This window comes from Equus quagga, chromosome 5, assembly GCF_021613505.1.
Source record: "Equus quagga isolate Etosha38 chromosome 5, UCLA_HA_Equagga_1.0, whole genome shotgun sequence".
Lineage (NCBI taxonomy): Eukaryota > Metazoa > Chordata > Mammalia > Perissodactyla > Equidae > Equus > Equus quagga.
In genome coordinates, this window is record NC_060271.1 from 62,668,009 (window position 1) to 62,692,925 (window position 24,917).

At 47.1% G+C, this 24,917-nt stretch overlaps 1 protein-coding gene across 8 annotated transcripts in view; it reads left to right on the forward strand.

Annotated features, from left to right (window-relative positions):
- The first annotated feature begins 226 nt into the window (after positions 1 to 226).
- BCL2L11 (BCL2 like 11) overlaps positions 227 to 24,917 on the forward strand; it is a 43,645-nt gene continuing 18,954 nt past the window's right edge. Inside the window, exons 1-3 of one of the 8 annotated variants that reach the window (XM_046662301.1) lie at positions 227 to 531; positions 1,526 to 1,527; positions 3,185 to 3,579. In XM_046662301.1, coding sequence (XP_046518257.1) covers positions 496 to 531; positions 1,526 to 1,527; positions 3,185 to 3,579 — 433 coding nt within the window. In that variant the 5' untranslated portion in view covers positions 227 to 495. Of the gene's footprint in view, positions 532 to 1,356; positions 1,491 to 1,525; positions 1,528 to 2,020; positions 2,319 to 2,530; positions 3,074 to 3,184; positions 3,580 to 24,917 lie in introns of those variants that run through there. The other 7 variants (XM_046662299.1, XM_046662304.1, XM_046662306.1 and 4 more) reach the window with 7 other exon arrangements.

Here is a 24,917-nt window from a genome sequence, read left to right on the forward strand (position 1 = left end):
CGAGGGCACACTCTGGAGAGGGGGATGGGTGCGCACCAGCCGCCAGCAGCCCAAGTCACTCCAGTAAACACGCCCAGCCGGGGCAGGGCTGGCGGCGCGCGCAGAGGGGAACCCGGCGGAGCCACCCCCGCCTTTACCTGTCGGAGCCTGCACGCGCCGGCGGCCGCGGCGCCGCGGGGGCGGGACTTGCCTGCCCGCGCGCGGGGGCGGGACCTCGCGGGGGCGGGGCGCACGGTGATTGGGCGCGGGCGCGGGGCCGCCAGTCTGAGCTGGGCTGCAGGGCCGCACAGGTTTCACTTCGCTCCGCGCAGCCTCCAGGTCTGGATCTTGTAGGAGCGCTCGGTCCACTGTCGCCGCTAACGCCGCCGCTACTGCATTTTCGCAGCCGCCTTGCGTGCCCTGCCCGCCTGCGGTCGGCATCGCCCCGGGCTGTTCGGTTCGCCCAGCTCCCGCCGCCACCGCCCCGGCGCTCTTCCCCTGGCCCTCGTCCCCCCAATGTCTGACTCTGACTCCCGGACTGAGAAACGCAAGGTAAATACCTCCGAATTCCGGGGAACGGGCCTGGCACGGATAGCAGATAAGGCGCCGGAGCCAGCACGACTCCACCTCCTGCCCGTTTCCCGCGCACGTGCAGGCAGAGACGTGCCTGCGTATCCGTCCCGCGTGTTGCCAGCGGGAAGCGGCGATCAGTGCGAGTCGGGTCTCCCTCCCCGGGCAGGTCCACTTGGGCAAGGGGTCTTCCGCGCCGAGGCTGCGGGCACTTGGCCGAAGTGCAGCTCGAGCAGGAATTCGGCGCGCGGGAGTGGTGGGGCGTCTCGGGCCGGCTGGGAGAGGCAGCGCGTGCTCTCTGCGCTGGCCCGGGAGCTGGACTGCCGCTCCACCCCATCGGGCTGTGCGCCTGGCAGAGAAGGCTCGCCACCCGCCCGCCCCGGCGGTCCCCGAGTAGCGGCCGCGCGGTTGGAACGGGTCTCGCGTCTTGGCTTTGCTCGGGCGCGCGGGCCTGTTGCGGAGGATTTGCGGAACTGTGGTGGTGATTTAACTGACGAAACTCGGCTTTTCCTTTTACTCATTCAGGCCGAGGTTTCGGGGCAGCTGCTGTGTTCGCCCTGACGGACGTGCCTGGGGGCCCTGCCCCGTCTGCGGGCGCCCTGCGGACGATGCCAGCCGCACGATCCATAGACAGCGAGAGGCCGAGGGCCTTCTCCGACCGCCGGGGCCACGCGGTAGAGGAGCCGCGGGCAGCAGAACCTGCTCCGTCCTTGAGGTCGGGCTGTCTTAGCAACTTGGCCGTGCCCGAGCGCACCCCGACCCATTCGCAGCGGTAGCTGGCGGTGCCGTGTCCTCGCGGGCCTGTTACTCGGGGTTGGCCCTGTTTAGTGGAAGGCCCATTGGACGCGGGTGACGGCGGTGTGGATGTATTCGTGGTCTGTCGTGCTCACGCGTGCGCGCGGATATGCGCGCCCGTGGCCAGCGGCGGCTGCCCAGATTTGGTGCGTGTCCGCGGCGCACCGGGAGAAAGAGGGAGAAGTTGGAGGAGGATGAGTGTTGCAGCTGGGGAGAGGGCGGCCTTTGGGGTCCTCGCCCCAGCGGGCCTGGGCAGGGGTCGGCGGCCGGCGGCCAGGACTGCAGTCTGAGGACCACTCTGCGGGTGCGGGGAGAGCGCGGGTCCTGCTTTGTCTCCAGGTGACCGGCTTCTTGGGGCGGCGGGAGCTGCATAGGCTCGCGCCGCGTCCGGTCGGGCACCGGGGCGGGCGGGGTAGCCCGGGTAGCCCCGATCCCAGAGGTCTCCGAAGTCTCCGCCGAAGCTACCGCCGCCGCCGCGGCCACCGCCGGCGCGGCGGTCGGAGGCGAGTTTGTCAACAATCGCCTCGCCTTTGGCTGCCTGACCCGTAGGCGCCGCCCCCGCCGCTGCCGGCGATTGGCTGCGGCGCGGAGCGACCGCACGCGGGCCAATTGGGAGCGCGGGCACCCGGCGCCAGCGGCGCGGGGAGGTCGGCGGTGCCGGCGGCGGCGGGCGCAGTGCGCGAGGGGAGGAGCGGGAGGAGGCGGAGGATGTTCCCGGCGGCGGCGGCCGGGGCAGCGCGGGCCAGAGGCGCGGCGCGCGGAGCCCTCGGCTGCCCTGCGGAGCGCGGCGGCGGCGGGCGGGCGGCAAGCGGCAGGCTCTGCGCTGTCCTGGCGCCTCTGAGCGCGAGTCCCGGGCTTTGTCTCCCGCGTTGCCTAAGTGGCGACAATCAGGGGGCTCCGGGTTGGCGAAAGGCGCGGGCTGGACGCCGCGGGGCCCGGGCCCGGACGCGACGCTCGGAAGGGAAGGGGCGGATGTGAGTTTCGGCCTGATCGCCTTCAGACGGGAGGGTCTTGGGGGTGAAGGAGGCGCGCGCCGGGTGGTGCCTAACGTGCAGAGTTATTTGGACTTTGCAGGGGGCACCGGGGGACGGCTGCGGGGACCTCCCCCTTGGGCGGCGTGCAACTAACAGTGCGGGTGTCCTTCGGGGGAGTTCTGTCCGGTTAGGTGCTGCGCGCTGGCCCCCGCGGGAGGAGGGGCGCGCGGGCAGGGAGCGGGAGGGACCGCGGGAGCCGGGCCGAGCCGCGCTGCGAGTTACAAACTCTATTGTGACGCACTTACTACGACGGACGGCCCTTGCCAAACCTTCTCCAGACTTGCTGCCCTCAGCACTTTCGGCAGAACAATGGGGCCGGAGCGGGGAACTCGGCCAGCCGCCTGCAGTGGCTGCATCTGCGCCCGCTCCTGTGCTCCAGCGCGGGATCTGATCCCGGGAAATCAGAGCCCGCTGGGAGTTTCTGACTTATTCAAGTTGCCCGGAGCAGACCACATGTGAATAGACTTGAGAAGAGCTGCTTCTCCTAAAACTTGAGAGAGAGAGAGTGTGTGTGTGTGTGTATGAGAGCACCAGTTCCATAAGTAATTGACGTTGTTACTGTGTTTTGTTTGGTGGCAGGAAGTTCAGCCCCCCTCCCCCACAAAGATAATGATACCTTTGTTATTTTAGGTGTATTTTTCTTCTTATTTGGAAGGTCGTCGTCGAAGTATGCGAAGTAATCAGTTAGTGTTAAAGTATGTAGTATTCACTCTCAGAATTTTCAGCGAATAGGTGAAAGCTAATGTAGTTATTCGTTGTCATTATTATTTTGCTTAAGATAATCTTAGTTTTTATTTTACTTGCAGAAAAAAAGACCAAATGGCCAAACAACCTTCCGATGTAAGTTCTGAGTGTGACAGAGAAGGCGGACAATTGCAGCCTGCGGAGAGGCCTCCTCAGCTCAGGCCTGGGGCCCCCACCTCTCTACAGATAGAACAGCAAGGTAATCCCGGAGGCGAAGGGGACCGCTGCCCCCAAGGCAGCCCTCTGGGCCCGCTGGCCCCACCGGCCAGCCCTGGCCCTTTTGCTACCAGATCCCCGTTTTTCATCTTTGTGAGAAGATCTTCCCTGCTGTCTCGCTCCTCCAGTGGGTATTTCTCTTTTGACACAGACAGGAGCCCGGCACCCATGAGTTGTGACAAATCAACACAAACGCCAAGTCCTCCTTGCCAAGCCTTCAACCACTATCTCAGTGCAATGGGTAAGCAGCATCCAGGGAAGAGGCAGCTGACGTGTGTGGTCATTTGAATATCCATTTGAGGCTGGGTGTAGCGCTTAAAGCCCCTTTTGAGAATCCTTTTACTGATTTATTCTGTATTTTCATGGAAGTGGAGGATGTCTCAAATAAAACAAAACAATATTTGTAAGAAATGTTACCAAGTTTCATGGCAGGGATAACGGTGAGGTCTAAGCATCAGCCTTTTGGGCAGTAGTGCTGCAATCCTGGCTGCCTTCATTGCAGTGGATGACCATGGCACGTTGTTCTGACCACCGAGATGGACTTATTAATGACATTCACCTTGAAAGGGACTCGGTCAGTTATAGCAGATAGCTTGATAACATAACCAAAAGTGTGAAGAAAGAGATGAGACCAGTTCACCGTTTGCACAAGTGACATTTAAAAAAAAAATAAACTAGTTTGTATAGGCAGTATCAAGATAGAACCATGGAAATGGTTTGTTTTCTACTCAGATTTCTTGTTGGGCTTATTTTGTTTCCTCAGAGGTTTTGGGCACAGTACTGATAAGATTAGATTGTGGGGTTTTGTTTCTGGGATTAAAGACAGTTTTATGGTCTGAACCAGAGGAGGCAAACTCAGATGCCCAGAAAAACCTGGTGATACCAGCAGGGAGGGAACCCACCTTGGAGGAATCATGGCAAATTGGAGAGCATTTGCCCCGCCTGCATTAGGGTTGCCCCCACTTGTGGCCAGGAGGGTGTGTGGTCGCAGATAATCCAAAACTGCAGATTTTGATGCGAGATATCCTGATATTTAAACATTGGCATCTAATTTAGAACTTTGAAAGTGCTGTTCAAGCCAGATAAAAACATCTGCAGCCCTAATTTGACCCCTGAGCAGTTCTGGCAACCCTGCTAAGGGGGTGAGTCTGTGTTGGTTCAAATCACCCTTCCGCATTTATAGAAAAGGTTCGTGTCTTGATCAGGATTCACCAAAATCGCATTTACCGTTTGTCCAGATCCGCCCTTTCTGCATTCACGAGATATAAGTAACTTGGCAGCATTACTGATTAAGAAATCCAGTGTAGATTCTATTAGAATGTAGATCACACTTACGGGGCCAAAGGCTAACTAAAACAGAGTCATCGGACTAGACACTTGCCTGCTGGAACACGAGGACAGATCTCGCCTTTGCAAATACTGTAGGGCTCTGTCTACATAACCTTCAAGAAGGTAAACTGTGCGGGGCCGTCCCCAGGCTACAGAGTTAGAACCTCAGAGGGTTGGTTAGTTGTCGGAGTTTCAGTGCACCTGAGAAATAGCCAGCAGAAAGGGCACAAAACCAGTGCTCTACGCATTGGCTCTGCATCTCCTGCTCCATGCTGAGAGATGCTTTATGAGGACTGCCTCCTTACAGAAAGGAGCTAGCAGTTTTATTATTGCTTTAGTTTTTGCTATTACCGCAGCTCTTGAACTCATTGAACCCTTAGGAGTTCTTGGTGCTTGCAAATGTTTTTCTGCCGATGAAAATGCTCCTGAGTATATGAACCTTCAGCACTCTTACTTCCCAAATGAGCTAACAAGGCCTAGGCATGCGTCAGTTTAAAAACCTGTGTGTTTGAATGATCCTTTGGAAGCTGTTACAGTTTTTCACTGCAGGCCTACAAGTCAGTGTACCAGTGTTGGCTTAATGCACAGCAATAGTGAGCGAATTAACTGTATTTTTCTGATGTAGGGACAGGCAGGGGTGCTCTTTTTGGTGAGATACTATTTAGCGAGCTAATTATAAGGTAAGCACCATTACTGAGATGACAGATGCAGAGCTTTAGGGATCACAATCTAAGTTACCAAGCCAAGGGATGGTTATACCTGCGAAGTACGGTAATGGATCCTGAGGTGTAATTTTATAGTATCAACTACATTCCAGTAGATTGGTGTGATAAGTTAGAGCTTAATGCAGAGGATTAAATGATAAGTTATAAGGAGTGTGTCTGAAGTTAATGCACCGAGGTAAGTTTCCAGTATATTAAGTTCTTGGGAAATTTGCCTGGGGAGGGAATGCATGCATGAGGAGAGGCGGGAATTGCTAGGGGGGAGAGGACTTAGGTAGATGTGAGTTTATTGAATTGAAGAATAAGATTTTCAGTATTGGTAGTCCATGACTTTTTTCCCTGGCTTTTGTTACAGTAGTTCAATGTCTGAAGACTACCGAAATATGCTGAGTTAGTAAATTTCGGTTGTCTTCTCTTTTGGGCCATGTTTAGTGTTCTTTACTCAACCGTATCCATCAAGATCTTCAATGAAGCTTTTGAGAATTTAGTGCAAGATACATTTTTCACAAAGAAGTCTTTATGTTTGGTTTCAAGCAATGCAACACGAATGTGAGGTTATGGAGAGTTTCTCTGTAGCCGGGGGCTCCTGCCTCCGCAGAGTGGCTTTCTGCTTAGCAACTTGGGGTAGAGAACAGTGTATCTGGCAGTTTTTTTCCTGCCTCTTTGTTCTAACAAGAAAGTAAATTCTTGTCTCGAGTATACAGCACTTAGCCGTTGGTACTAGAAACATCTTCATGTTTTTCACGGTATCCCCGATTTTTCTGAAGATGTGTTCAAAGAATATTATATTTGTCCGTGAGAGAGACAGTTTTTTCACTTTTACCAGATTTTGGTCTCCTTATACCCTAGGAGGATTAACTTGACAAGTGCTCTCGTAGTCAGTGAATAACTGATTATTTTAATCCAAATTCCTAGTGGAGGTGTTGATTTGCTGAGGGCCTTTTCTGCTGAGGGTGCGTGTGCCATGTGTGTTTTTAATGCAAATTGGGTACCAAATTCTGTACAAGTTCATACTTTGAAGGTGTAGTCAATGCAATTGGAAATAAGAGTTGGGAAAGGCGAGGATATGGGTAAATTAGCAGCTCCCACATTTCATTTGGTAAACGACTTAAACCTTATGCTTGCTCCCTGGCCCCTCAGCGCTCGCGGGTGGGGTTGATTGTGCTGTCGTTGGCGTCCCTCAGTGTCTTGTGCGTACTCCTCTTGTAGCTGGTGATCGTCTGGCCCTCTTTTAGACTGTGAGCTCTCCAAGGGAAGGCATGATGTCCTGCAGGTCCTGATGAGGGCTTAAGAAAGAGGAGCCGCTCAGATGTTCAGAGTTATTCAAGCTCTGCCCCTGAATCTTTTCTGTAGAGCTAACTGAGGACAAGGAAGATTTCCACATGGGCCTGGTGGTACGAAAAAGGTCCTGCCTCCACAAAATAGTTTTAGTTATTTGGATCTAGCTATAATGTTTGTCATGTAGGGGTGACAGGTAAGTTCAGCACAGGCCCAGGAGGGGAGCCACACGTGGACACTGAGCATTTAAAATGGGACTGGCCAAATTGAACTGTGCTGTCAGGGTCGATCTGCACTGGAGTTTGAAGACTTAGTACATAAAAAAGAATGCCAAATAGCTCAGTCATTTTCATTTAATTATATGTTGAGATATTTTGGATGTATTAGGTTAAATAAAATATATAGTTTTTTATTGTAAAAAACTCATAAAACTTACCATTTTAACCATTTCTAAGTGTACAGTTCACTAGTGCTAAGTATATTCACATTGTTGTGCAACCAATTACCAGAACTTTTTCATCTTGCAAAACTGAAACTCTATACTCATTAAACAACAACACCCATTTCCCCCTCTTCTCAGCTCCTGGCAACCTCCATTTTATCTGTGTCTGTGATTTTGACTATTCTAGGTACCTCATGTAAGTGGAATCGTACAATATTTGTTGTTTTGTGACTGGCTTATTTAGCTTAGCCTAATGTCCTCAGGGTTCCTCCATGTTGTAGCACGTGTCAGAATTTTCTTCCTTTTTAAGACTAGACAATATTCCGTGGCATGTGTAACACCTTTTCTTTATCCATACATCCATCAGTGGACTCTGGGGTTGCTTCCATCTCTTCGCTGTTGTGAATAATGTCACTGTGAATATGGGTGTGCCAGATATCTCTTCGAGATCCTGCTTTCCATTCTTTCGGATAACTACTCAAGTGGAATTGCTGGATCGTGTGTTCTATTTTTAATGTTTTGAGGACCCTCCGTACTGTTTTTCCATCATGGCTCCACCACCAGGAGTACACAAGGCTTCTGGTTTCTCCACATCTTCCCCAACCCTTGTTTTCTTTTTGATAGTAGCCATCCTAATGAGTGTGAGGTGACGTCTCATTGTAGGTTTGATTTGTGTGTCCCTAACGGTTTGTGATGTTGAGCATCTTTTCATATGCTTGTTGGCCATTAAATAAAGTATATTTTTGATATTAATTTTACCTGTTCTTTTAACCTTTTTAAGTGTGGCTACTAGAAAAATGTTAAGTTAGATCTGTGGCTGGCGTTCTGTTTTAACTGGATGCCTGGCCTTGCCAGTGGAGGAACTGGAATGTGCAGTGTGCTTTAGCAAGCCAGACTTTATTCTTCCCACTCAAAGCATGTCATTTCCATGGACTTACTCCTTTGGTGGTTTTTGTTGACTTAGGAGAGTGAAAGTAATTAACCTAATCTTGTAAGCATCTTAAACATTGTGAGCTTTGTAGATAGCTATTTCTACAGGCAAATATGAGTATCTATTTTGTTTTACCTCTTTAACTCCGTGGCACATGCCAGATTTGAAAAAGTGACAGATGGAGTGGTGTGGTTCCTCAGGCACCTCCAGGCTGCCCCAGAGCCTGAAGATGGAGTCATCCTTGCTGAAGACTCTCAGTTCTGGTCTTCAAGCCCCAGGGTCACTGGTTTGGTCACCAAGAGAAACAAGTATACTTTGTAGGTCCTGAGTGGGGATAGAAAATGATAGAAAAGGAAATTTTCTTTACTGGTTCCAAACCAAATTTCAGCATTGATAGCTATCTAGGCAGTTTTAAATTTTATATCTTTAAAAAAATCTTTTTATTTTGAGATAATTACAGATTCACATGCAGTGGAAAGAAATGATACAGAGAGATCCTATATGCCCTTTATCCGGTTTCCCCCAATGGCAGCATCTTGGATAATAGGACAATACCACAACCAGCAAGTGGCATTGCTTTTGTGCCTTATTCAGATTTCATCAGTTCCCATGCGCTCCATTCTGTGTATGAGTGTGTATTTACTCCTGTGCAGTTTTATCAAATGGTAGGTGTGTGTGGCTACCACCACAGGATACAGAACAGCTCCGTGCCAGAGTTTCTCATGCTCCTTTCCATAGCCACAGCCACCTCCCACCCACTCCCTAACCCCTGACAACCACTCGTCTGCTCTATGTATCTCTACTTCGGTCATTTCAAGTATGCTGTATAAATAGAATCCTACTATCTGTGACCTTTTGAGGTTAGCTTCTTTCCCTCAGCATAATTCCCTTGAGATCTACCCAAGATGTCGGGTATACCAGTAGTTGCTTGCTTCTTGTTGCTGAGTAGTATTCCACAGTATGGATGTACCACAGTTTAACTACTCATCTGTCGGAGGACGTTGGGGTTGTTTGCGGGTTTTGGCAGGGACTTGGCACAGCTGGCACTTGGGAAAGGTTTGCCAGCCCACACCGCATGTCACACATTGTCCCCTCTTACATCTTCAGGCAGCTACCAGTTGAATGCCAAGGGCACAGCCTTCCTGGTGAAGCCTTCCATCAGGCAGCTGGCCACTGTGGCTTCACCAGGGCAACCAACTGCTGCAATGAACTGTCCTGTACAGGTTTTCGTGTGAAGATGAGTTTTCATTCCTCTGGGATAAATGCTCAGAAGTGCAGTTGTTGGATGATATGGTAGTTTAGTTTTTTAAGAAACTGCTGAACTGTTTGCCAGAATGACTATACCGTTTTATATTCCCGTTAGCAATATCTGAGAGATCCAGTTTCTCCACATCGTAGCCAGTATTTGGTGTTATCACTCTTTTTTATTTTAGCCGTTCTGACACATGTAGAATGATATCTCATTGTAGCTTTAATCTGCCTTTCCCTCAAGACTAATGATGTTGAATATTTTTTCATGTGTTTATTTGCATCTGTACACCCTCCTCAGTGAAATGGCTGTTCATCTCTTTTCCTCATTTTCTAATTGGATTGTTTGAGTTTTTTATTCTTTTGAATTTTGAGAGCTTTTATATATTTTAGATTCAGGGCCTTTGTCAGATATGTGATTCGCAAATGTTTTCTTCTAGTCTGTAGCTTGTGTTTTCATCCTCTTAACTTCATAGAGCAAATGGTTTTAATTTTGATGAAGGTCAGTTTATGAATTTTTCCTTTTATGCATCATGCTTTTGGTGTCCAACGTAAGAGCTCTTCACCAAGCCTTAGGTCCCAAAGGTTTTGTCTAGTTTTTTTTTCTCCTAAAAGTCTTAGAGTTTTGCAGTTTACGCTTCAACCTGTGGTTTGTGTTGAGTTAATTTGTGTGTAAGGTAAAGTTTTGACCAGTGTTTATTGTTTTTGACTGCAGGTGCCCAGTTGCTCCAGTGCCATTTGTTGGAAAGATTATCATTTTTCCATCTAATTGCTTTTGCACATTTGTCAAAAATCAGTTGGCAGTGCTTGTGTGGGTCTATTTCTGGGTGCTTTTTTGTCCCTTTGAACTATGTGTCTGTCCCTCTACCAGTATACACTGTCTTGATTACGGACGTTAGATCCTGGGCCATAATAATGGGTAGAGTGTGTCTTCACTGATTCTCTCTTGTTTTGTTTTTTACATTGTTTTAGCCTAGGTCCTGTGCCTTCTCATATCAATTTTAGAATAAGCTTGTCTGTGCCTACCAGAAACCCTACTGGGATTTTGATAGGAATTATGTTAGACCTCTGGATCAATTTGGGGGAGAGTTGCATCTTTACTATGCTGAGTCTTCCAATCTGTAAACAGATTTGTCTCTTCAAGTATTTAGGTCTTTAGGTTTTGTAATTTTCAGCATACAGATCTTTTACACGTTTTGTTAGATTTCATTTACTTTGGAGGAATTATTACTGGTATTGTATTTTCAATTTCAGTTTCCACATGTTCATTTTTAGTATATAGAAGTGCACTTCATTTTTGTGTGTTGATTTTGTATCCTGCAGCCTTGCTGAGCTCATTAATTAAAGGAGTTTTTGGTAACTTTCTTGGGGGAGACCTATCTAGACAGTCATGTAATCTGTGAATAGAGTCAGTTTTGTTTCTTCCTTTCTGACTTGTGTGCATTTTATTTCTTTTTCTTGCCATATTACATTGGCTGGAACTTCAGTGCTATGTTGAATAGGAGTGGTGAGAGCAGACATCCTTGCATTTCTCCCCAGTCTTAGGGGAAAGGCTTTCAGTCTTTTTAACTATTAAATATGATGTTAACTGTAGGTGTTTTGTAGATGCTCTTGAAAAAGATTGTTTCTCTATTCCTAGATTGCTGAGTATTTATCATAAATGAAATAGGTGTTGGATTTTATAAAATGTCTGTTCTGCATCATTTGATACCATCATATGTTTTTACTTATTTTGGCCTGTTGATATGGTGCATTACATTGATTAATTTTCATTGTTAATCTACCTTCCGTGGCTGGGATAAATCCTATTTGGTCATGGTATAATTTTTTTCATACATTGCTGGATTGGATTTGTTAATGTTTTGTTGAGGATATTTCTGCCTAAGTTCATGAGAAGTATTTACCTGTTGTTTTCTTGAAGACTGTCTGGTGTTGATATCAGGGCTTTGCCAGTGATTTGGGAAGTGTTCCCTCCTCTTGTGTTTTCTGGAAGAGATTGTATAAAATTGGTATTAATTCTTTAAATATTTGGTAGAATTCTCTAATGAAACCATCTGGACCTGGAAATTTCTTCTTTGGGTATTTTTAAACTACAAATTCATTTTTGTGTGTGTGTTTTTAGGACTATTCAGGTTGTCTGTTTCATCTTAGTTGAGTTTTGGTGGTTTGTGGTTTTCGAGAATTGGTCCATTTCTTTTAAGTGTGGAATTTATGAGTATCAAAAGTGTTGCTATTGTTCCATTATTATTCTTTTAAATTGATACAGACTTTTGTGATAACCTGTTTCATTCCTGATATTGGTGATTTTGTTTTCTTATTTTTTATCTTTATCAATCTTTCTAGAGGTTTAGCAGTTTTATTTTTTTAACCTGGCTTTTTGTCTCATCGATTTTGCTCTACTGTTTTCCATGCTATTGTTTATTATTTCCTTGTGTTTACTTTGTGTTTATTTTGTTTTTCTAGTTTCTCAAGGTAGGAACTTAGGGTCGTGTTTTCAGACCTTTCCGCTTTCATAGCATTTAGTGCCATAAATTTCCCTCTGCCACTGCTTCAGCTGCATCCCACATGTGGTAGTGTATTGTGTATTCATTGAGTTCTTTGTGTTTTTCTTTTTATTTCCTTTGAGACTTCCTCTTTGACCCTAGATTGTTCAGAAATGTGTTGTTTCCTCTCCAAGTGTGTGGCCATTGTCTTGTCTTTCTGTTACTCTTTTCTTGTTTGCTACCATTGTGGTCAGAAAACATACTCTGTAGGATTTCAGTTCTTTTAAATGTGTTGAGGTTGGTTTTATGTCTTGGCATATGTCTGTTTTGGTGAATGATCCATGAATGCTTGAAAAAAAATCTGCATTCTGCTGTTGTTGGGTGGAGTGTTCATTATGTATTTGTCAGATCTTACTGGTTGGTTGTGGGGTTCTGTTCTCCTGCATCCTTGCTGGCTTTCTGTCTGGTAGCTCAGTCAGTTGCTGGGAGCGTGGTGTTGAAGTCCCCAGCTGCAGCGGTGGGTTTGTCTGTTTCTACTTTCAGATCTATCAGGTTTTGTCTCATGTCTTTTGAGACACTCTTGTTTGGTGTTTACACATTTGAATTATGTCTTCCTATTGGATTAATCCTTTTACTAGAAAGTCTACTTTATCTGATAGTAGAATAGCCACTCCTGCTTTTTGTAAAAAATAATTCATATATTAATCTTCACATGGTGTATCTTTCCATGCTTTCGTTTCCAACCTCCCTATGTTGTGCTTGAAGTAAGTTCTTTGTATACAACATAGCTTTGGATAATACTGTTTTATCTGCTCTGCCAAATCTTTTAAACAGTGTATTTAGACCATTTACATTTAAGATAATTATTGATATCTTAGGGCCTAAGTCTGCCATTTTATTATCTTCCTGTTTCCTCTGTTTCTGTGTTTCTCTGTTTCCTCTGTTTGTTTTTTTTAACCTTACTGTGGGTTATTTGAACACTCTTTAGGATTCCATCTTGATATATTGATAGTGTTTTTAAATGTATTGCTCTGTGTAGTTTCCTTAGTGATTGTTCTAGGTATTACAGTATACGGGTGTAACTTATTAACACCTGCCGGTATCAATGGTACCAACGTTTTATGACTTCAGCTGCCGTGTAGACGCCTTACTTCCCTTTGCTCCTTTATCTGCCCCACTTCTCAAATATAATTGTCTTAAATATTTCCTCTGTATACCTTGAGCCACCATATCAGATGATGTTACATTTTTTGCTTCAACCGTCAAATATAGTTTAAGAAACCCATGAGAAATGGGCTAGTTTATTACACTTACTCCCATTTTTTTCCCTTTTCAATATGCTCTCCCGTCTCAAGTTCTAAGCCTTCTGTTATCGTCTCCTCTTTATGTAGAGGACTTCCTTGAGTCATTCGTTACTCATAGTCCTGCTAGCAACGGTCTTCTGAGTTGCCCTTCATCTGAGAATGTCTTTATTTCCCCTTCCTTCCAGAAGGATGTCTTCACTGGATATAGAATTCACCGACGACCCTTTTTCTCCCGTGCTTGGAAAACATGCCACTTCCTTCTGGCCTTCATGGTTGCAGACGAGAAATCTGTTGCCATTCGAATTGTTGTTTTCTGTAAGCCATGGGTCATTTCTGTCTGGCCACTTTTAAAGTTTTTCCTGTGTGTTTTCGTTTCCAGAAGTTTGATTACAGTGTGTCTTGGATTTCTTTGGGTTTTATCCTTTTTGAGGTTTGCCCCGCTTCTTGAATTGTGGTTTTATGTTTTGTGCTAAGTTTGGGAAGTTTTCAGCCATTATGTCTTTGCGTACTTTTTCAGTCTCTCCCTCTCTCTCTTGTCTCCCCAGAGTTAAGAATCTGAGTATTTTTGTCATAGTCTCACAGGCTGCTGAGACTCTACTCATTTTTTATTCTATTTTCTGTCTGTTCAGACTGAGTAGATTCTGTCGATCTGCCCTCATGTCCTCTGATTCTGTCCTTTGTCACTTCCGCTCTGTTACTGAGCCCATCCAGTTAAGCTTTTTTTTTTTTAATTTAATTGTCTTTTTCATTTCTAAAACTTTTGCCTATCTCTGCGAGGTGAAGTGGAAGCTCATATCCTTCCTCGGCCTCGTGATCCTTCCCAGGAAAAGTGGGGTGCTGATTCACACTGCTCCATTGTGTCCAGTTGGGGGTGTGCACTCAGCGCCCCTAGCCCCTGCTGGTACTCGGCAGAGGGCAGACGATAGAGAAACGCACGGCCCTGTTTCTGCAGGGAGGGGCTGGAGCTCAGCTTCTCTCTGCCCCTTGTTTACCCCAGGGTGGGGGGAATGGAATGCCAGTTAGCCCCACCTCCCGCTACCCTGTCCCCCTCATTGATGCTGGGTAGGAGTTCTTCATTCTCTTAGTGCCAGTGGGGGTGGAGCCTCAGCTTGCTGCTGGGCCCTGCTAATGCCACCCGAAGGGGATCAGGGCATCATATGCTTCGGCTGGCCAGGGGATGGAAGATGAGTTGCCAGCGCGATCCCTCCAACACTTCTCCGTTAGGGCCGTCGGATCGACTTTGCTTCTGCCAGGCAGGTGGTGGGAGATCAGAGGCCGCTTAGCTTGCCAACACCACCTGGTGGCGGAGTCAGAGCACCAACCGTTGGTGCCAGGCTGGGCATGGGAGGCAGATCAGCTCCCCGCCCGGCCACACTGAAACCATGGGGTGTGGTGCTTGGGTGGAGTAGGGCAGGTAATGCTGAAAAGGTTATCTGTTGGGAGACCATCTTTCCTCAGTCTTTTGGCTCAGAAGAACGGGCTTTCCTTGGAGCTTTTTCTCTTTGTGCCTGTTGGAGGTCCCCAGTTGGAGGCGTCTGCAGCACCGTCTCTGGATATGAGGAAAGTAATGAGGAGACCAGGGAACTCAAGCCATGTCATTCCTCAAGTCCCAGGGTCCCCAGGCAGCCCAGCTGCTTCTTTCTCCTTTCTCTCGTCTTTGCCCGTTTGTGGTGTTATGTCCAGGGTTTTTAGTTGTAAGAGGAGGACCTGGGGTAGTGGGGCTCCCCCACCTTCGTGGAGCTGGAAATCCACATCATTTAACTAAATGTTTATGATTGGTATTGATTGGCTCTGGTGGTGAAGTACTACTCAGAATTTTAGAAATCACCTCTCTTACCCTCTATTTTTATTCTCTGTGAAATAATAGATTTTAATGTTGAGAAGAGATTTAGCAATAATCCCAGCCATGTTTTCCAGATAATAACTGCAGTATCTATTGTCCTAACTCCCCTGTGTGACCCCGGTGGGGTGCCCATAGGGGGTATGCTGGGCTGCTCCCAAACGCACCCCTGAAAACATGTGGGGAGCTCAGGTCTGACGCCACGTGCTGTAGGGGAACTTCTGATTAAAATAGTAAGTCCTGTTCTGTATGATCGGACTGTAGGGTGGGAAAAAACAGGTCAGTCGTCGCTGGATTTGTCTGGGTTCATATTTTAGAGTGTTTGTGGCGGGAGGTTGGAAGATACACATAGAATTGCCTGTTGAGAGCTGGACAGGCTGATGCCTTGCCTCCTGACCTGCTGTAAGAGCACTGACGTGGAGCACTTGCCTGCTGCTGGAGTCTGCTCGCCCCTGCTCTGTGGTCATCCCACTGTGCTTCGACCTGACTCCCCATGTTCCAGCTCTCCCTGCTGCCACCTCCAGTAGCAGGACTCAGTTGTCTTCATTCCTTCTTTGTTGGGTCAACCTCCATCTCGTGACACAATTCTCATGTGACAGAGTTTCCAGCCTCTTTCACCTTCTGGTCACTGTCCTCTGGTCGTTCTGCTTGGTCAGTGGCTGGGACCTTTGTGGGGGCATGTGACCTAAGACTGCTTTCCTTCTCTGTGAAGGTCCTATTGACACAAACCGAGTGCCTGTCCTTTAAGATCTCGTGGACTCAGTCTGTGCTGTGCACCGGGCTGTGGGCACCGTGCCACCCACCCGCCAACCCTCCACCCTTCTGACCCTGCTCTACAGGCTCAGAGCACAGGGCCTGACCTTCCTTTCTGTTGCAGGAATTGCTAGCAGAAATGTATGCACAACGGGGTTCATCACAGCGTTATTTATACTGGCCAAAAAACTGTTGACGGTTCTCGTAGTATGGGAAAAGCTCTAAATGATCATGCATCCTTTTGACAGACTCTGGTGCTATCTTCTAAATGGTGTTAAAAAGAATGAGAACATGGAGAAACGCTCCTGGCAGAATGTTAAGTTAGAAAAGGTTACAGAATTGTTGATGATAGCCGAGGTTTTAGTCCATTTGTGCTGCTGTAACAAAAACACCATAGCCTGGGTGGCTTAAAGAGCATTTATCTCTCGGTTCTGGAAGTTGGAAGTCTGAGATCATAGTGCCAGCATGGTCAGGTTCTGGTGAAGACCCTCTTCCTGGCTTGAGAGAGCTGCCTTCTCCCTGTGTGCTCACGTGATGGAAAGAGAGCAAGCCAGCTCTCCAGCCTCTTCTTGCAAGGGCCCTTATCTCATTCATGAAGGCCCCACCCTCATGACCCCGTCACCTCCCAAAGGCCCCACCTCCAGATGCCATCACACTGGGAATTAGATTTCAACATGAGTTTGGGGGGAGACACAACGTTTAGTCCATACCACATAATTTGGTGTTCGTGAATTGTGAATCCTTCACGTGCTGTGATGGCTGATGCCGACAGTCAGTACAAATAGCATTTCCCTGGTGGACGAGTTTAAACCTAGTTTGTAAGAGGCTGGGGCTTCCTGGTTTAAATATTTGCTCAGAATAAGTTAGAATCCCCGGTGTCCTGTAGGAAACCCAGTTCACTTTGTGTCTTCTCTACCCTGGACCAGATCTCTGGGTTTGGTGTGAGGAGTTGTGGTTCAGGCAGACAATGATGGAGAGGACCAGCCCTGAGACGGCCCCACGGACCGGTGGTGCTCATCTGCTGTTCCTGCCTCGGCTGCATGTGGCCGCGGCTGTGCCCGGCATCCGTCCCACCCGAGCGTGTCTCCCTTTCTCTCACACATCTGTCGATTGCGTGGGTTGTGTCTGCAAACCTGAGAGTGGGGACTTTCGGTCATTTTCAGAGCGAGGAAACAGAAGTCGGGGGTTTGGAAATGGGCTGAGGCCACGCCTGGTGTCGGCGCGGGGGCCTCTCTGTGCCGTGCGTGCTGCTGGCTGGAGGTGCGGCTTCGCTGCCCTTTCCCAGCGGTGGAAATGGTGTTGAAGCTAAAAGTGTTTTCAAAAATGGAATCAGCCCTTTCACTCCGAGAGGGTGTATGTGTTAAAATGGAAGCAGTTTCCGCATGATGATTCTTAACTATCTGAGTTGCTCTGGTAACTTTTTCTTTCTCTAAAATATGTTACAGTCCTGGACCAGAGCATGCTTCCCATTCCAGTTCCTAAAACATTTTAATATAAGCAATTTATAGATTTAATGAGTAATTTGACACTTTTTAAAAGAAGTTTGCTCACACGGAAGGGACCTATAATTCTCTTAGGAACGTGTGTCTGTGAGGGTGAGTGAGGCGAGCCAAGCTTGAGGACTGTCGTTTGTTGAGTGAGTTCCTTTTCTACAGAGTAAGTGTGCTGACAAAATGCAGAAACGTTTCTTACCTTGTTTATTTGTCTTTTTTTAAGTCCCTTGAGAAATTTCTTAATGCAAAGTAGTCTAGAAAGGAATTCTAGACATATTCTGTCTTAATATATATCTGAATTTAGACCTCAGTTCTATTTACACCTGAGCATAAGTTCTGCTAAACTAGTCAAAGCCACTCACTGACTTAAGAAAACGTTTTGGTACATAGCGGGAGCACAAATATCTGTAGATTGAATGAGAATTCAAGCAGTACTTAATGCACTGTATGGGTGCCCACGCTTCCCTCTTTTTTCACTTGGACTCTTACCAGTGTGCTCATTTGAGGCTTAGAGCTGTGTTTCTGTGTAAGGAAGGCCTGGCATAGACAATACGCCAGCTTTGTTTTCTCTCCAGTCCTTTTTTCTGTCAGTATTGCATCAAGTGTGGGAGTGGAAAGTTCCAGCAGGTGACCCAGTCCAGTGTTGGTCCTTCCACTGACCCATTACAGCCCCTGGGGCAAGTCCTCCCACCTGGCTGGAGCCCAGCATGGGGAGGGCGCTGCAGCCATACAGAGTGCACCGTAAGGGTCAGGGCGGGGGTGGGTGCCTGCAGTGAATTAGAACAGCCCCAGGCGACCCTGTGTTGCACAGTGCGTTTCTCAGTACAGGGGCAGCCAAACCATTTTGCCCAGTTTCTGAGCCCATGAGGCATCAGAGCTGGGCCAGCAGCTGTGTCTACCCTGGAGGGATAAGGGATACCCTGTCCATCCTGGGAGGAGGGAGAACGCGTGAACCTGAGCAGATTAGAGCCCTCCAGAACCACCAGACCTGCCTGTCCTTCAGCGCAGGCTCCTACACATCTTTCACGGGAACTTGCACTGAGGGTGACTCCAGCTTCCGTTCTTTTCCTGTGTGGGAGGACGGGGCACGGTTGTCTGCATGGCATTTTCACGGTTTGCAGGCTGGGCCTAGGCTCCTCCCCGGAATTGCTGAGCTGGGCGGAGGTTAGGTGGTGGCTTGAACGGCTAGTCCAGGCTGGTCAGTGGAGGAAGGACCTGGGCTCAGACCACCCTTCATTGACCATTCGCTGGACTGCTCACATGCTCTGCTAGCTCTGTCTCCCAGTTTTCTCATTTCTTACACAGTGTTTAATTCTCATAACATTTCTTTTTATTGTTGTGTTTCCTACAAAAGGCCGTGGGGCCTTGTGTCATCTGTGTCCCTCAGAGGTGGGATACCTGCTTTCAGCATGAACGTGCTCGATCAAGATGCACAAGCTTCATGCATTTTCCAGGGAGAAGAGAAACAGCCCATCTGTGACAGACGTATGGTTTGAGGAGAAATATTTAAACCACTTAAAATCCAGACACAGCGATTCCATCTTTGGGTTATCCAAAATAATGTCTGGAATTGAGGTGTAAAGTTTCTCTCTCTCTTTATGCCATGTGGGGTAAAAAGAGGCCGCTGCCTTTTGTGGATTTAAGTGGGAAGCCTCTGTTATACCTCGTGCTTCTGCTGTGTTCTCACTAACCATGTATGCGTGTCCACAGATCAGTGCTTCACTTTGTGAGACCATCATGCATTTCAACTGCGTAAATAAAATCGGTAGACTCTTACATGTTTTACTTTGAAAACTGTTTAGGATGTAGCTTTTTAGGATTCTGTTTCTGCCTCACATCTTGGTCCTCACTATCACTGAGATGAAATACATTAACGGTTAGGACCTTAATGTGAATTTAGGGGACGTTTTCCTCACCTATTTCCTGCCAGTGTTCAATTTCATAGAGGAAACCACACTTAACTCTGTAGGCAGAAATTTTTATATTTTAGTTCTCATTTCCTCCCTAAGATCTGATTTTTGGCTATAAACAGCATATGGTTACTGGAAGCCAGTAACTTCAGATTTTTTAACATTTTATTTCTAAGGAACGGTCTTAACTGAATTCATGTACAGAGTTGTATGTTTAATTTTAAAAAGGTCTCTAAAAGGCATTTCTGTTTTATAGTTTTGATGGAATCAATGGGAAACAAATTGTCTGAATGGGAAATTGCATGCACTGTCAGGGCATCTGGGGCTTATGTCTCTGTCTTAAAGCAAGCTGTGAAAGCAAGTCGGTCTTCATGCGACTGGACTCAGTTTTGGGGGTATTTTTGTTTTTCAGAGTGAGGTGGTGGCACAGTCATATCCTCTGTATTCCTCTGAAAGGAATCTAAGACTGTAGGAATAGAGATGCAGCTGTCCTGGAGACGTAATGCGGCTGGGTTCAGTGGACGGGATGTGAGGAGCAGAGTAGTGGGGCTGTGTCCCGCCCCCAGCCAGACCTCGTGCAGACCACCACCGTGAGCTCTCCAGAGCAGCACATACTGGAGCATGCTGCAGGGGACCAGGATGCTGGGGGAGGGTCTTCCTGGGGAGGTCTTCGTCATAAAAGGCACATGTGAGGAGCTGGTTCAGGACCTGGTTTGGGGCGTGTAGCGGCAGCTTCATTGATTAAAAAGTGGGGTCCTGATTGAGAGGGATAGAATCACGGTTGGGGCTGGGATTAAAGGGGAACATTTCAGTTCCGTATGAGGAGAAACTACGTAGCACCCAAGGCCCTTTAGTGAGGACTGTGGTGCCTTAGGAAAAGGTGCGCCTGTCCCGGGAAGTGGGCACCAGGCCGGCAGCCACACATCATGTTCCAGAAGGCTCCTGCTCAGGTGTCCCGCCCAGCGTAAGATGCTGGGCTTCTGCTGTGACTGAGAGTTAGCCAGATATGCCTTTGGACACAGACATAACAACTCAGGGTCTGGCTTTGCCCCTGGCATGTCACTGGCTTCTGGTAAATATGTGTTTATGGGATGGATCAGGTGAAATGGATAACTGGGTCCTCTGATGTTGAATAATAAGTGAGTAAAAAGGCATAGCATATTATTCTTAATGCCTTTAGATTTGTATCTTATTATAAGAAACAGATAATGGTGAGAGGGGAAAGATAGGAACGCTAGTTTCCAGACATCTGTCCAAGTTCACAGCCTTGGTTTACTGGCATTTTCCAAATGGTCAGATTGGAAATTGATCAAAGCAGCTTGTTTTTGACTTTCTTACCCGTGGCCACATAAAAGCGGTGGGGAGCACGCATCGAAAGACTAAGTATGAAAACACTGGCTCCATCTCATAAACTTTATAATTTGTGGTATTTTATCCTAGCAGCTGTTTGTAAAGCATTGTCTTGAATTCATGAGGCGGCCCAGCCTTGACACAAATATGTACCAGGGAAACACAGATTTAGGGCTGTCATACCGCTTTATTTTATTTCCAGTCACTTTCGTTTTCATCCAGTGGCTCAGTGAAATTGATAGAGGATCTATCAAAAAAGAAAAGGATGCAAGTGAGAAATAGACAGAGGGAGGGCTGTGTGTGCGCGTGTGTGCATGTGACACTGGGTTCTGGCTCATAGATTTCTGAGAACCATCAGCGTTTCTGAAGGTGAAGCTTGCTGTAATGGCCCCGGCCCTCCTCCCCGCTGGCTCCCTGGGACTTCTGGAGCAGGTCAGACGGCCCGATCCCTCCGTGGGTTTCCTAAGGAACCCTTAGCAGGCTGGCTCGTTGCTGCCTTCTTTCTCCTCCTGTAAGCTGTGACTCACTCGGAGTTGATAAAGACGTTTCTGAAGATACTCACTTCAGTAAGGAGACTATTGGGTTGAATAAACATTCTAGAACTTTTATTTCTCCAAATGAATGTGAAGCCACCTCCAGAAGCTGTGCTTCCTCTGCACATTTTTGAAGTGTTTCTTTTGGAATTAGTGTAGCACCAGTTTCAGAGCCTACAAAGAAATGGTCCTTTAGAGGGTCTTTTCTGGCTTTTGGTTACATCAGACTCTCCTCGGAATAAAGATGGAAACCCTGAGAAGTCGGGAGGAGGGGTCCACAGTCCCTGGTAAGTGCCAGGCAGAATGTGCCCTTATTTGCCTAAGTCTGTTCTGTTGTGTGTTTAAAATAAAAACAATCGTCTCTTCAAAATCATACGTTTTGTGTTTCTTCGGGGACCGAGAAGTCCTTTCTCGGGCTCTGAGCTGAATATTGATTCATGTTGATGACTTTAAAGTCTCATCCTGATCCTGCCCCAGTATTCGCAGATTAACGAACATCTGAAAACAGCGTTGGAGGGCAGTGTTTCCGTGGATTCTAGTTTGGTTTCTGGTTCCACGCTCGAAGCTCCAGGAGTGACGAGATGGGAACCAAAACGTGGCTGCCCCTCGAAAGTGAAGGCTGGACCCGTGCTGTCCCCAGGAGGAGACTGCAGTGGTGTGAGTGCATGTGTATGGCACGGTACCCCCCAGCACGCCCACCCCGTGGCATTTCACAGAGCGGGCCGGCCAGCGGCAGAAGAGTGGCATTGAACGTCACGACATGACCTCAGTTCCTTTGAACACTTGCCGTTGGTATCAGTGGGGTAATCAGTGGGGTAGAAGCGGTTAGACTGTTAGGAAAAATCAGAAGGTTTGGCTTGACTGATGTCGAGCTCATTATGAATTGACGATCTCATTGTTTTTATTTTCCCACCTAGCTGGCCGTGGGACAGAACACCCTTTCCGAAAGCCCCAGGCTGATTTCACTATCAGCCACTTAACCACGATATTAATGTTTGCAAATTGCTAAGCCTTTAAGGTTTGAAATTACCATATGGGTTGGAAAATATTCTGTAGCTGAAGCAGAACAGTCTGTTAATTAAATAGCACACATCTTTCAGTGACTCAGAATTCTTTGGTGTGAAAAAACGCCCTCCCTTCTGCCTCTGTTCCCCTACTGGTATAGAAAAATGGATTAATTATACCTCGGGATTTTTTTCCATAGGAAATAACGTTACCAGTAAATTCTGGAATTCAAAAAATTATTCCTGAGAGTTTTGATAAAAATTCAACTGACATATCACACTTGTGACAAAATTGCCTGTGTCTGACACGATGGCATTCTAAGTTTTGGTTAGGGGCTTTGATTAGAAGACCCAAACCTGGCAAGTCCCCCTGCTCTGTCTGGTGCCTGCTGGTTGGGGCCGGTCCTGGGTACACTTTGGCTGACAGCTTTGGAGTAGCTTTACATTGAGAGCAGTTTATGTTTCATTGTGCCTTTTTTTTTTAAGTTTTAGTGCTGGGTTTATGGAGTGAAATGCTTTCTTAAATGCTCAAACTACATTTTCTATAGGCAAAAATACACCTCACCAGGATTTTTTATGTTCGTCTAAAATTGTCTTGTGAGTTAAAAATTTTCTTCTTCTTGCTTTGTAATGAGAGCTTTGGTTTCAAATGAAGACCCATTTTATTGATCCGGTATCAACATTTAAGGTAGTTAGGCACACTGCAGATAGCATAATAAAATATTTTTGCTTGATACTTATCTTTCTTATAGAGTAGAAATGTAAGCATAAGGTATCTCTTTTTTTTTTTGGTGAGGAAGATTGGTCCTAAGGTAACATTTGTTGCCAACTTTCCTCTTTTTACTTGAGGAAGATTGTGGTTGAACTAACATCTGTGCTAATCTTCCCCTATTTTTTTGTATGTGGGACACCACCACAGCATGGCTTGATGGGGTGGTATGTAGGTCTGCACCTGGGATCCAAACCTGTGAACCCGGGGCCACCAAAGCGGGGCACACACGCTTAAGCACTACACCACCAGGCTGGCCCATAAGCTCTCTTTTTGATAGGTGGGCTGTATTATTAGGATGGGAGTAGTGGGTGGAAGAGTATCTAAGTCGGATTAGACGAGAGTAAGGGTGTGGTGGTCAAGTGCTCCCTGCCCTGGGCCCCACCAGCCCTGATGCGCCTTCAGAAGACCACACAGCACATGCCTTCACCTGTGTGGAGGTCCGTGCTCTGGGTGACAGTGAGACAGATGAAGCAAACTTAATTCTGGCTCTGACCAGTGCCACCGTGGGGCAGACAGGCCGATTTTCAAGGGTCAGCCAGACCCCATTCTTTTGTTCTGGTGGGTTCTCACATGACAGGAGACCAAATATGACAGTCTGTAAGATTAAACTACTGATAAAGTCAAGAAAAAGTTTCCCCCACTGCCAAAAGAGAAGTATTTTGTCACTTCAGAAATAATCTTTGAAATTTATGTTGAAAAATGCGCTGTATTAACTGCGATTGAGGCTGCCCTTTTTAAATACAGAAGTAGAATGCCTTTTAAAATATCCCAAATAGAATTTTTGTCTTATAATCTTATTTTATCACCATCTATTCTGTGTATTCTGTTTTAGCTAAGTTTCATTGCAGGATAAATGCTGGTCATTAATTTTAGGTTTATAGATTCAACAAACAAGAACAATTTTTTAAAAGCCAAACGGTGGTTGATGCTGTGTTAGTATCCCCAGACAGTTCAGTCTCCTTTGCGAAAATTAATTTCTGTTGGACATTACTATTCTATATCAATTTAAAAAAACATACCTGAGTACAGTTGAGAGCTCTCTCTGGCCTGTTGTCGTTGCCAGTTGGTATCTGCTAGGCCTGGCCTAGTGCATTATCTTGGGTCGGGACAACTCTCCTGACTCTTAGCTGTTCTCTGAAGACACACCCCTCTGGGCTCCACACCTCTCCACGGGGTCTCACTGTTTGCTTGGTGTTTCTCAGGGTCTGGTCTGTGGACCCGCTGAGGGTGCAGCTTCCTGGGCCCCCAACACACGCCCTGCCTCCTGTCTCGCTGCCACACCTCGTGGACATGTTTATATCTGTGCATTTATTTAGGCTACTGAACTTTTCTCTCCTGTAAAAGAAATGTCTACTCATCTCCTTCACTACCATCTCCAGAAAACAGCAGGGCATTTCTCTCTGAGAGGAACAAGTTGGATTTGCCCCTAAGGTTCTGTATTTCCTTCTTAGCTCTGGCTGGGTTCACCACGTGCTGGTTCTGGTGAGCCCACTTCTGAGGCGCACTGCGGCCTGTGATGGTGCTGCTGGTTGCCAGCCCAAGCACGAGCCGCATTGAACCTTCGGAACCACATTACAAATGAGGGTGTTAATAGAATTCAGTAGGCTTCACCTGCAGGTTGGGGGAAATTAATCAGGGGAGTTTTGTGTTATAAGAAGTATAAAGTGTACTTAAAAGTATCCTTGCCCAGGAGAAACTTAGCATTTAATTGAAATGTAATGTACAAGAATGTCAGCTCAGTGGGGCAGGCTGGGCGTCTTTCCTGGTGTGCCAAGAACACCTCCTGGAATGGTGACTGGCACGTGGGCATTCACCTGCACTGGGTAAATGAGGGAATATCTTGATTTATTAAACATCGGGTAACTTGCCAGCAATTTTTACCACTCCACCATCTTTATAAAATGCACAATCTGTATTTCACGGATTTCCTTTGGATAATTGGCATTTTCATCATTTCTGACTTTAGCATTGAAAGCGTTACTCTCAAAGAGAGCCACGTGTAGTGAGAAACAGGTGGGGCTCTGAAGCCTGGAGAGGTGGTGATGGTAGCTCCAAGTGGCCACGCAGTGTCCTGCTGGCTGGTGTGGTCCCATGTACATATGGGCGGGTGGGCCTCCCTGCAGGCCCCTTGGGAGGAGTGCATGAGATAACAGGCGTGAAACACTGCAGGCTCGGAGGGGTAGCCTT